General features: G+C 38.3%; 1 protein-coding gene across 2 annotated transcripts in view; it reads left to right on the top strand.

Annotated features, from left to right (window-relative positions):
• Positions 1-13,161, top strand: part of LOC129280891 (GREB1-like protein) — a 44,685-nt gene that overhangs the window by 16,349 nt on the left and 15,175 nt on the right. Inside the window, exons 15-22 of one of the 2 annotated variants that reach the window (XM_064112476.1) lie at positions 14-144; positions 961-1,300; positions 3,297-3,409; positions 3,908-4,197; positions 5,444-5,874; positions 8,015-8,224; positions 8,671-8,923; positions 10,566-10,699. In XM_064112476.1, the coding sequence (XP_063968546.1) occupies positions 14-144; positions 961-1,300; positions 3,297-3,409; positions 3,908-4,197; positions 5,444-5,874; positions 8,015-8,224; positions 8,671-8,923; positions 10,566-10,699 (1,902 nt within the window). Of the gene's footprint in view, positions 1-13; positions 145-960; positions 1,301-3,296; positions 3,410-3,907; positions 4,198-5,440; positions 5,875-8,014; positions 8,225-8,670; positions 8,924-10,565; positions 10,700-13,161 lie in introns of both variants that reach the window. The other variant, XM_064112475.1, reaches the window with a different exon arrangement.

Genomic DNA, 13,161 nt, shown 5'->3' with positions numbered 1-13,161 from the left:
TTATTTCTTCTAGACGGATTCTGATGCACCGCTGACTTACTTTGGAACGGAGCAATACCAGGATAGTTTGAATTGGAGTAATAGGACCCCGTTACTGCAGACTGATGATGGCTATGAAGCAATGGCTGATTCCCTCTTGAAGAGGTAAGTTCAAGCTCATTTCAGTTAATTCACTTTAGTACTGTTCAATTTGGTTTAATTCAGGTCAATTCAGTTCAGTCCTGTTTAGTTCAGATAAGGTCAATTTTCTTCAGTTAGTTTCAGTTCAGGTCAATTCAATTGAGTTCAGTTCTGTTCAGTTCAGTTTAGTTTAGTTTGGTTCAGATAAGGTCAAGTCAGTTCAGTTTAGTTTGGTCAGTTAAGTTGAGTAAAGTTCAGTAGAGTCGAGTTAATTTATTTTTTAGTGTAACATTGGCAGTAATAGGACCCCCCCCCCCATTATTACAGACTGATGATGGGTATGAAGCAATGGCTGATTCTCTCTTGAAGAGGTTAGATCTAATACACTTCAGATCATTTCAGTCCAAGTTACCGTAGTTCATTATAGTTCGGTACAGTTCTGATAATTTCAGTTCTGTTCAGTTCTTTTCAGATCCGATCAGTTTAGCTTGGGTCGCTTTGGTGTGGTTTGGTTCAGTTCAACTTTTTCTATTAAACCATTTAATCCTAAAAGCCCCTGCCCCTTTAACATTTTGCAAAATAAACCTAAAATGCGAAAAGCCATGATTGCGATATTTCATGCCTTTTCTTCCGTTCAAGTCTCGCAAGTCTCACTTATGAAGTCTCTTTTGAGACAAACTTTTAAACGCACAAGCTTGTGGCCCAAAAGTTATGCAACATTTTTAAAGTGCATGTCACACCCCAAATTGCTTTTTTGAAACTCCCCAGGAGTGTGCAAGAGTATATTATCATTAATTGTCATTGGGTCTGCTTTGATCTGATGTACATGTACAAATGTAGGTACCCCAAACTTCACAGCATGGTGGTCCGGACCTACCTCCTGATCCGTCAATACTCGGCCGCCCTGATGGCCCTCGCCGGCATCACCCACATACAGAGCGACGCCACCAGCCTGACCTACAAGATCCTGCGGGACCTGGTCCTGGCCCCCTTCCAGACCCCCGATGGCGCCGGTCACATGGTCCTCCTGCGCATCCCGTCACCGCAGCTGGCCATCCTGGCCCACGACAAGCTGCGGACCGTAAGGGATAAGATCGGCTATCAGTATCGTCTGGACATCGTGCTCTGCGCTCAGGACCAAGAGATCCTTCTGGATGATTATTTTCTCAAGAGACTGCAGGTATGAGCCTTTGAGTAACATTATTTCATTCAAGACAGTGAATTATTTGTAGCAATTTTGATCAGCTTTTTTCTTTAAATTGGCAATATTACAGTCAAGGCCAACCCAGAAGCCACATTTTGCCGACCTTGGCCTCTGGCCGTGCCACATTTTATTTAAAGTCTAAGGAGGTTTTCTCCAAAAGCCTCGTGACCTGGAAGTACAGGACTCAACTAAATCCATGACAAATTTCTTTCATTGCTACTTTCTTTTATTTACATTTTTATGTATAAAAAATAAGTACACTACAGATTGATAAGAAATACCGTTACAAACTAAAAGTTTGTAAGTTTCCATCTGAAAACAGTGATATGTTGCGAAAATGGGTTTTGTAGATTTCTCCCCCCCCCCCTTTATTTTTTTTATTTGGTTTATATGATATCATTTAAATGATAACATTACAACTCCTCCTATGAAATAGAAAACAGATTTATTGTTTGGAGTTTATGTCAGGAATCGGATCAGACACACGTACAATACTTAATATCTGATCTGTGCATCTTTACATGTTGTCGATGCATGTTATAATGTTTCAAGAGGGAACCCTGAAATTTTGATTTCACAAGGAATCGTTACATGCTTCATAATAAGTTCTGTTATTGTTTTACCTCCATGGAGCAAAGTGTTAACTTAAGATACATGTATGCTTCAAAATATCAGGTGAATCGTTTTTTTACCTAAAGGTGTGCAATTATGATTTACAGCATTAGCTGCAAGTGGAAAAGAATATTTAGATCCTGAATGAAGTAGAAGACCCAGACTGGAGCTAATGTAAAAGTGGAATTGAGAAATAGAAAATATGTAAACTACATTGTACAATAATGTCAAGTTTATGCATATTCACCATTTGACAACTGAGTATTTTGCTATAAAGCATAGTTTCAATTACCAAGCTGGTAATGCATGAAGCTTGCATTTCTGTGTGAAGTAGTTCATAAGCTTTTTAATTTTCAAAGAATACTGTATTTTATAGAGGTCCTCATCTTTGGAGTACTATTCCAAATCATCTTAAGAATCAACTTTCTGTTAATAGCTTTAAACGTTCCTTTCGACTATTTTTATTAAACTTGTACTCAGTAACTTGATATTATACATACAATGTATGTTTACCACAACTTTTTCTTTTTTGTCCCCCCCCCCCTTCTTACTATGATGTATTTATTTTGGGGTCAACGCTCAACAAGGCAAATTGCTCTTTTTTGTTGACCCCTCATTCGACATAAATTGTTTTCTTTGTTCTCTTATGTTATTTTTTCTATAATCATGTATTTATATGTTCATCATTGTTTTTTACTTATATGTATTGACTTTTATACAGTGTATGTGTTTTTATGAAGAATGAAATAAATCAATTAGCTTTTTAATTGTATATGTGACCTACCACCCCAAAACCACCAATAAGTCGCCAGGTAAGGTTCTCTGTAAATAGCCAAAATAGTAATTCAGTCTCTAAAAACAAAAAATTAAAAAAATAGCTTATCTGAAAGAGCAATTTGTCTTCTTCATACTGTGAAAATTTGAAGTCTTGAAGTTGAAAATAAGAAAAGATACAAGAGTTCTTTGGACACTATTTTTCGGACTGCTTGGAAGTTTCACTGATATTACACAGTATGCACATCTCATGCTTGAGTCAACCCCAAACTTCAAACCTTGTTTTCTCCTTATTTTGTAAGCTCTTGCTGAATTTCCTCTGCATTCAATCAAGTACTTGTAATGGTTATTGTTGGTCAATTTTAGCATAGTATATATCATTTTAAAGCTTAGGAAATGAATTTTCAAGCTAAAAAATCTCAATATTCATTTTGGTCGACTTATTGTTGGTTTTTGGGTGGCAGGTCACATATGATTTGTCTATTCCGCTTTGGCCTTTCGTCTCAGTCTTCAAACAATCCTTTTAATGGAATCACCCATCAGTTAAATTTTACCATTGTTATATGTTTGTTTTTGGTTTCAACAGGGATTGAGAGATGTAGACTCTGACTGGAGACCTCAGAGCTATGAGGATCTTCACAGGTTGCCATGTATCGTGGTACTCGCTGGCGAGCACCTTGCGGGAGAAACAATGCCAAAGTGAGTAGAATCAAAGATAAAATGCATCAGCATCTTCTGTATCCCAATGCCAAAGCATACTCTGCGAGAATTCAAACTCTGCCAAACTTTTTTGATGTACAAATTGAGAATGGTTTCATCTAGTCTACCAGGGGTTTGGGGTGTCAATTTCTTTGAAAATGTGTGAATTTGTTTTAAACCATATCTTGTAGGATATCACGAATTCAACTTTTATGTTATGTCACTTTGGATTGATTTGAATCAAAATCATCAAAAACTCCATAGTACATGTGTATTGGGGAGGGGTTGGGCAGTAATGTAAATGGACGCACAATCTTTTGTTTGTGTGTGTGTGGGGGGGGGGGTCTTACATATATTTTAGTTGAGGGTGTTTCTTTGTAATGAACATTCAATGAGGGGGGCCTCAAAGTTTTTAAAGTTGGTTCTTGAAGTGATAAAGGATGAGAAGCAATTTTGGTAGGCGTCTAACATATAGTTTCAACTTTCAACTTTTTTCAGGTCATTAAAGGTCATTGACCTACGACTGGTCAACCATGGTGTGTACGACCTGACCAGCCTCGAACAAGAGCTTGGCCTCGGCTCCACCCACTGCCCCGACTCGGCCATCCCCTCCGTGGTCACAGTCGCAGAGGACAGCGACGATGATGACGACGATGGAGATGAGGATGAGGAAGACGGGGTCTTTGAGGAGAGGATGGAGTACGAAATGGGTGGATCTCCGCATCCTCTGCAGATTGATGTCGCCTCCTCTAATGTTGGAGGAGCCGACAATGCTTCCATCAAATCAGGTAATTAATTTTTTTTAGTCTTTGAAATATCATAAGGTATATCGGGGAAATCTTTCCCATAATATAAAGCTTAGCAATCAATTGTATGGCTGATTTCTGTAATCAATCATACACAATAATCAGTGCGATCAATCGTAGAACCTCATGATCAATCGCTAAGCTTAGTATGTTTGTGGTGCCCAAGGTAGCATTTATGAAACGACTTGCTCCTTAGGAGTGCGTTGAATCAGCATTTGTTGTCTTAAATGTTTTCAGGGCCCAGTTGCATAAAAGTCATTATTATGGTAACTTTCCTACATGTAGAATCCTTGATTTGATTGGCTGATGAGTATTGTTACCATGGTAGTTACGATTGGATGGCAAATTTTCTATAATAGTAACCTTTTTGCAACGGGCCTCAGATCCTTAAACTTTCCTAGATTTTGGTTGGCCGAGAAGCTCAGTTCCGAAGGTCGTTGTCAGCATCCGTATTACAGATGAAGGATGTTGATGTTTTAAGCATTGTGTATAGTGTCATTCCTATGGTAACTGATAAAAATAAACCTATCGGGTATTTCAGTCCTCTCATGAAACACTCACCTAGTTAGTTAAGAAAAACATGTTTGACTGTTACTATGGTAACTGTGAAATAATGATAACAGTGCCGACAACTTAAAAAAAAAACAGACCCAAATCTTTGAATATCTCATTTGGCTTTGAAAAGTTAAGGATATATACTTAACAAGCAAGGTATGCCTGTTGTGGTAACTGTTTCAAAATGAGTTTGTTCGGAATCTAATAAAATAACCACCTGATTGTCTGTAATATGTATAAATAATATCTTCTAAAGGATTCTTGAAGAAATTGTATGATTGCTTAGGAGTTAGCAAAATAAGCATGATGTTTTAGCTTGAGATGTCTGGTCTTTTTAATACACTGTCCCACATGTGCTTATTTTTTTTGGCAATTTTCAGTGATCCTTTTTCAGCTTATATTTCATGATTTCACAATGTTCAGCTTATTCTGTACCAGTTATATGGGATATAGTGACAATTAACATTGGATTTATAGACCTCTTGAAAGTTTTGTTAACTGCAACTTCATCAACTTATCTTTAAATGCTTGATTGATATGATTTTTTTTATTAATGGTAAAACGATTGCATCATTGAATCATTTTCTGTGGATGAAACCTTGATCAATTTAATCCTTGGATCGTCATACTAATTCAGTTCCATTTCATTGCATGTGAATTTATTGTTCAGCAGATAACATAAGCAGTGCTCGCTCCACGCCAAAATCCTCCGTCATGGAGACCTCTGGACCTCCGTCAGTGGAAGGGGCACCACCCTTGAGCACCATCCGCCCCATCCCCAGCCCTGGAATGCACCTAAGCTCCCCGCCCCCATGTCTCACTCCTACCAAGGCCCAGTCTCCCGCCCCCTTGGCCCAGGACATTGCCCACACCCACCCGACCAGCAACGGCTTCTCCAAGCACGACGCGGGGGAGATGGAGGTTGTCGCTGCGGGAGAGATCGGGAATGAGGATGCCCCGATGGCAGCCAAGGAGGATGTAGAGATGCAGGAAGGGGTTGACGGGGAAGTCGAGGACATTGGGAACGACGGAAGCAACAATGAACTGCCGATGATGATCTTGTCGGGATCCGTATTCAAGTTGTTGCATAAGAAGGATTCAGAGGTATGCTTTCAGCAGATTTCCGATGATTGAATATTCCTCAAGCAGCAGTGTTTCAGAACTGAAAATAAAAACCTGTGCATTTATTTATTTTATTAATCCATATGTGTTCTATTGATTCTCTTCCAACATGGATGCTTGCGGAAATGCCCTATTCTGAACCTGGTGGAAACAATGTGATCTTTGACTATTCCAAGCTCTTTTGAAAATTATTTTCTTAATTTCCTTAGTTTCACTAACTTCATTAAACAAAGGAAATGTAATTCTTTTCCTATTTTGAGCAAAACCCTATTATTTCCATTAAAAAGGATGGAAGGTCTGCTTTAAAAGCCTTTATGAGTCTACTTGTACATCAGTGATATTGAAAGAAATTAATTATTTCTCCTTTGGTCATTGAAATATATTGTGTGGACAGAAGAATAGAAGTATTAAAGCACCATGTGCACATGCAAACTACATTGAATTTATGTTAAGTATGTTGAAATAACATTTTCACGGGAAGAAGAAGGAGAGGGGTTGTAGTCCATAATGGTGTGCAAAAGCATGGTGTGCAAAAGCACAGTGTGTTAGCGCTTAATGCTTGTTGCCGTGGTGGATCCAGGGAGAGGGGGCACAATGGGTACATACTGCCTCTAAATTTTTAGCTTTGCCCATTTAGCATACATAATATAGCTAAATCTAAGAAAATTGTCATCAGCACCCCCTATATTCCAAAATCTTCAATCCGCCTCTGATCGTCGCACCATTATGAATGTCCTCAAATCAGTGTTGAAATTCATTTTTTTTTTTTAGGGAGCCATTTTGAAAAATCAAGGAGAGCCATTTTTCATTTAACGAGAGCCATTTTCAATTTTCGAGAGCCATTTTTTAAAAATGATTCAGCGCATTGTTTACAAATTTATTTAATGTTAAACATTGTTTATTTAATTGCTATTCTTTTTTTCTTCATTGTTATTAATTTTTGAATTATTGTTTTCTTTATTATTGTCCATTTACATGTAGATCTAATGTTTATTGTTTGTATCTCATGACATTACTTCTCGTATATTAAATTAAATGGATGTTCTAACTTCTTTTTTATATATACAATTTTGTCCATCAAATTGAAAAGGATGGAGTTTATCAAATTTATTCAGAGGAATCCTTTTCATAAATACTTTTTGACTAAAACCCACTTGAAAATAATTTTATGAAATATTGAATGCATCACAGCCTGACAGCTAGCGTCATCATGTCATTTATTTCTCAAGCTAGGCTACTCTATGCCTATGCTACATGTAGCGCAGCTCAGCCCCTGAACATAGCACAGCTCTCAGTCACTCATCACCGCAACGCACAGCTCACAGTCAATCATCACCACAACACGGGCGGGTATGAAACGGCATTAGCGCCAATACATGTATACACTCGGGCACTGACCGTTACTCACCAAAAATCCCCACAGAAAATCCTAATTTCGGTCTGAAAATTGCGGGATCTGCGCCAAATTTCCAGAGTACCAAGTGGTTTAGTTAAGATTTGAGAAGTGGAGTCTCCGAAAATTACTCTAAAATTAAAAAAAAATGTGATTTTCTTCAGAGCTCACGATCTTATTTCCTTGCAAATTTAGGATGGTATCTTGTAAAATTAATCCAATAGAAAAGGAAACTTTTTGCTATCAAAGTTACGGCGAGGCCTGGTGCCGCGCAGCGTTTTGAAAAATAGTACAAGGGATATCGAGAGTTTGAAACTCGATACGCATTTTCCGAAGTGCCGCACCCGTGATTCTAAAAAATCTACTAAGTTACACGTCAGAATACGTTGATGCGTGAAAGTTATAACTGCGGCTGCGCTGGCCTGGCTGTCTGACTGCTAGTATGCAGTCGTAAATGGGAGACTGGATGGGCGCGGACGGGAGCGATTTTCATGTTGGGAGTCGCTCGGTACTTGGCAGTTTTAGGCAGTTACGAGAGCGATTCCAAAGCACACGATGGCGGAATCGCTCGTTGCTCCCGTGTATTTTCAACCCTGCCTCAAATGCACTGAATGTCCACTGACATGCTAACGCCTGTGCATTATTTGTTCTATGAAACAGGTAAATTGTATGTATTATCATTTGTACATCATGACCATCCCATGTACGGCTAATTTTGTTTTGATACAGCTGTTCCCCGCCATAGCCGCTCTCACCTCGAGTCCTGATACCTCGTGGTCGGGTTCTCTCAGGCCAGTCCTGAGGGAGGACAGCGGGCCTGTCAAGAGTGCTTTCTACAGGAAGTGGACGGAGCCCAAGTCCTATCACTACGACTATGAGAGGAGCGAGGATTCTGCACACTACCATCCAAGGAGATTGCTGCTCTATGGACCACCTCAGGTAAGGCATCATGGCCCCGTTTCTTAGAACCTGTTATAATAACATATATGCAGCAAGAGTTAAAAGCTACTGTAATCCTAAATTCTGATTGGCTGCACGATTTTTGTAAAAAAAAGACATGCAACAACCACAATCTTTCCACCTGCAATTCATTAAAAATCTGACTCAAAATGGTGGGAAAATGTTGAATATCAGGCATTCATGCGACAGCCTAAAAATGCAGCCTTTCTCATAAAAATGCCTGCATCGCCAAGGCCAATGGCCAAGATTTTTCCCAAGAAAATCATGCATTTCTCTCATTTATTAAGACATTTTTGGCACACATAAGGAACATTATCACTAAAAATTTTTGGTGAAATAAGAAGAAATTCATTTTTAATCTCAAGTTAAATTTTTGCAGACATGGGGTCCTTCTTCATACAGTACATTCATTTATCTTTTAAAAGGTTGGTAAGACCGGTGCCTACCTCCATTTTGCACGGGTCCTCCTACGTATGCTTATCAGACTCCAAGAGGTAGAAGTGTTTGATGAACCAAACCTTGACATCCCGCCGCCACCTCCAGAGGGCAGTATGGAGCTTCAAGAGGGTGAGGAGGGCACCGGCGGTGCCTTTGGCCGAACAGGATTCGATTATCAACTTCGTGAAGGCAGGTTCAAAGGACATAGCCCTGTTTGGCAGACGGACACTAAACAACATGGTATGATTATGAAATTATTTGTTGGATTCCACCTATGCCTGTTTATAGGCAAAGAGCGATTTAACTTATACCCCTCTCACACTGGTTTTCAAATTTATGCCGGTGCTGACAAGGGATGGCGACACTGCTATAATCCCGCAATACATGCACTCACAGTAGAAAAGTTATCCTGGGATAAATTTCATGTATCCATTCACACTTCAGTAAGTGATATTTATTACCTCCGTAACAAAACATGTGTAGGCCTGTGACCCGCCTTTGATACACTGGAAATATTTGAGGGTGGGGAATCGAACCCAAGTCCTTCAGATTAAAAGAAAAGAGTCATAACCTGTATACCATGAAGCCCCCACATTAAACATATCACAAGTGGTTTATCCCGTTGATGTAGCGGTGTGCCTCCACACTTAGAGAACACTGCGACAGTCGCAGGACTGTCTCGCTGCTATTACTATGGCTTGCCTAGCGGTAGTTTGTTGCAGAGTTTTTTGCGATGCGAGGTTATCCCAGGATAGTTTATTGTGGGTCCGAGAATATACACTGAAGGAAACACCGCTGCAGTCTCAGGACAGTCCTGTTCCTGTAGTGGTGTTTGTGGCCAGTGTGAAGAGGGTATTACTGTGACCTGCAGGTCTCTTCTCCTGGGTGTGTGCAGGTGGACTGCCACACTGGGCTTTTCCCCTACTCTTCAGTCCCCCCACTATTACATGAGTATCGCAGTTGATTCTTACATGCAGAGGTGGTGAGTATCCTCTCCATGGGACCTCCATTTAATGTCCTATCCGAGGGACACGATGTTTACCACTGCAACGTGACCTGCGTTAACGAAACGGGAAGAGGACATTAACACACAACACAGGCATCAGTCATCCACCTTGGATGGAATCGATCCTACTGTCTTCTTTATGACAGGCAGACGGTAAACTGACCTACATGTAGCCAACTCGCTCATTACAAGCCATCCTTGTTGTGTCAGTGCAAGAATGCCCTTATCAAAATATGTTCTTGCACCCCAATGGTGCAGAAACGTCCTTGCGTAATGCACTTCAGGGTGTTTTTGCGAATATGTAACACATGAAAGTATGGTGTCAATGGCATTATTTCACCGACGCGACAACTTGCTTTCCGGTATTTTTTGTGTGTGTGTTTATATATATTTGCGTTATTTTCTCTTCGTTCGTTGAATCGATAATGTTTTTGTCAACTGTTGGGGAAACAAATAATTCAGCTTGTAAATATGCTCTGTAATTTACAATGTAATGGATCAAGCCTGTGTATTATGTTGGAATACAGAATTAATACAAAACTAAAAAAAATGAAATCACATGTCAGTTTGAATACATAAAAAATCAGAACATGAATTAGAAGCTGTACTGTACCTGGTAAATGTGAAAATAGTGAAAGCTTGCCGAAAACCATCTCCAAAACAACCTGTCTACTGACTGACAGAATCCCTTTTTTTTTTCAATTACTGAGCAATTACCAAGTAGCCTATTAGAATAATTTTGCACATGATACATATTTTATTCTTGCAAATGCCTCACGGTAAAATTGTTTGGATTCTTTTAGAATTTTTTGTTGTTGTGATTGCTACCACAAGAGGAAATTATGTTGAAAGTTTTCTCTCTTTCTTTGATTTAAGTGTTTGCTGCATTGGATTCAAAGAATGATCAAAAGAGGGCGACAACGTCGATGAGGCTCACCAAATACAGCGCTCATAATGCATTCCATCACTGTGACCAGTGTCAGCATTACAAATACTTGACAGCTACTGAGGTAAGTCATTGTCTTTGTCATAGTCCTTGTCGTTATCATCATTAAAGTTACCATCATCACTGTCCATATTATTGTTATTGTCATCATCAATGTTGTTGTCCACATTGTCGTCATTGCTTTTATCTTTATCATCCTCTCTTTTATCATCATCTTCATCATCATCACCACCATCACCCTCATCATCACCACCATCACCCTCATCATCATCACCATCATCATCACCATCATCATCATCATCATCATCATCATCATCATCACCACTAGTCCAGGAAAAATAACTGATTTTGGGGGTCAACCGCAAACAAATTGCAATAGAATTTTTTTTAACACAATGCATTTCCCTGAAGTCCCCAAAATGACATACTAAAAGTCCAGAAAAATCCCAGCAGTGGAAAGACGTCTAATTTGCATAAATCCAAAATGGCCGCCAAATTTTCAGAAAATTTGAATTTTCGTACATAGATTTTGACATGAACATGTAATTGCCACAAAATTAGTGTCATATGAAAGAGAAATAAATTTCCTACAATTTGGTACTATTTATAGGGGATAAAAAGATAGTTTGGCTGAGATTTTTTAGTAGAAAACTGCATTTTTGTCATTTTTTCCCAAAAATTGAAAATTTTGGAAATACATGATTTTACATAAATCTAAGAAAAATTAAGCAATTACCTTGAAATGTTTCAGAAAACTTTATTGATATACTATTATCATGTGGATGCAATTGTAAATTGGTGTCATTCTTTTTAACAATTTTATAAGGTATCAAAGTTGAATATTCAAATTTTACAAATGTCGGTTTTGTATGCATTTTCGTAGACTAATATGTATAACGTGTACAGTACAGTAGTGAAAGATTGTATGCATTTATCTGCGCTTTTTAACCACTGAGTTAAGATTGGGCTTTTCTTTATCAGCTACATAGAAAGGCTGGTACATTAACGCCTACCCCTCTCAGGGGGCTGTCAAAGTCACGCCCGCTGGCTATATCATGCTGTACAGTGTGTATCAAAATAAACGCAACCACATTTCATTCCAAATTTGTGAAAAATTTGTTAACTTTATTTAAGTCCAGGAAAAAATACTTTTTTAGGGGGTCAACCTCAAACAAATTGCACAATAATTTTTGTACTGCAATGCATTTCCTTGAGGTCCCCAAAATTGTATACTAAAAGTGTTTTTAAAATCCACGTAGTGAAAATACGTCTTATTTGCATAAATCCAAAATGGCGGCCATCGCAATAATTTTCAGTAATGTTTACTTATAGAAGTACAAACACTGATCATAGCACTTTGAAAAGTTTTGATTAAAGCTTTTACCTTTTACCAGTGTTATATCTTACCATAGGCTTTGTCTTAAAATTGGGATGCAAGTCAGATTTGGCCTCTGCAGACCTCTAGAGGTCAATGACCTCAAGGTCAACAACCTCAAAATATCAGAAAATTAATGTTTTGCATCATCAGCTCATGATAAATATAATAATAATGCACACACAATTATTATTCAATATTGACTTTCAAGGTTACCTGATATTCTGGAAAGAATTTTGTGTATTATAAATGTTGACCTTTGACCCTGGAGCAATGGAAAAGGTCAATTACCTTAACATATTACAATATTGATACTTAGCATCAGTGGTTTATGATAAACAGGCCTCTTGTGAAAAAAAATACAATACAATTTATTTCAGCACAATGCATTTCCATGAAGTCTCCAAAATGGCATACTAAGAGTCCAGAAAAATCCATGTTGTGGAAAGACATCTAGTTTTTGCATAAATCCAAAATGGGGGCCATCATGAGAATTTTTCATTTTTACAAATAATGGTAAAAACACTGGTCTGATCATACCACTTAAAAAATAATAATAAAAACATTTAACTTTCACCATAGGCTTCATTTTAAAATTCCAATGCAATTCAGATTTGACCTCTCCTGACCTCTTGAGGACAATGACCTTAAGGCCAATGACTTACAAATATTGATGTTTTGCATCCAAAGTTCTTGATTAGCATCATGTTATATCAACTTGTATTTGAAATTTGAGGATCTCTAAAGAAATTTGACCTTAAATTTAAAAATATTGGTACTCGGCATCACTGGTTGATATGATAATGTTTTGAGGTAATTGACTTCACTTTCCTCAGTAGTCAAAATGTTGAGATCTGCAATCTTTACCCAAATGGTCTGTTTAAAATAACAAAACTATATCATATGTATAGTTGTAAGTTTGAAACTGTAGGGGCACATTTCATAAAGAGTAACTTTGCCATTATGGCAAGTTGGCAACTACCATGGCATTAGGGTTCAGCAGCCAATCAAAATGAAGGTTACCATGGTAGTTGTCATAATGGCAACATTACAACATTTGTAACTCTTTATGAAACGGGTCCCATGTCTTTTTTGGCTAGTACATTCCTGACTGAGGTTAGAGCATTTTGAGGTATTGAAATGATATCTGA

This window comes from Lytechinus pictus, chromosome 17 (genome assembly GCF_037042905.1).
Source record: "Lytechinus pictus isolate F3 Inbred chromosome 17, Lp3.0, whole genome shotgun sequence".
NCBI classification, from domain to species: domain Eukaryota; kingdom Metazoa; phylum Echinodermata; class Echinoidea; order Temnopleuroida; family Toxopneustidae; genus Lytechinus; species Lytechinus pictus.
This window is presented reverse-complemented; position numbering and strand designations above follow the sequence as displayed.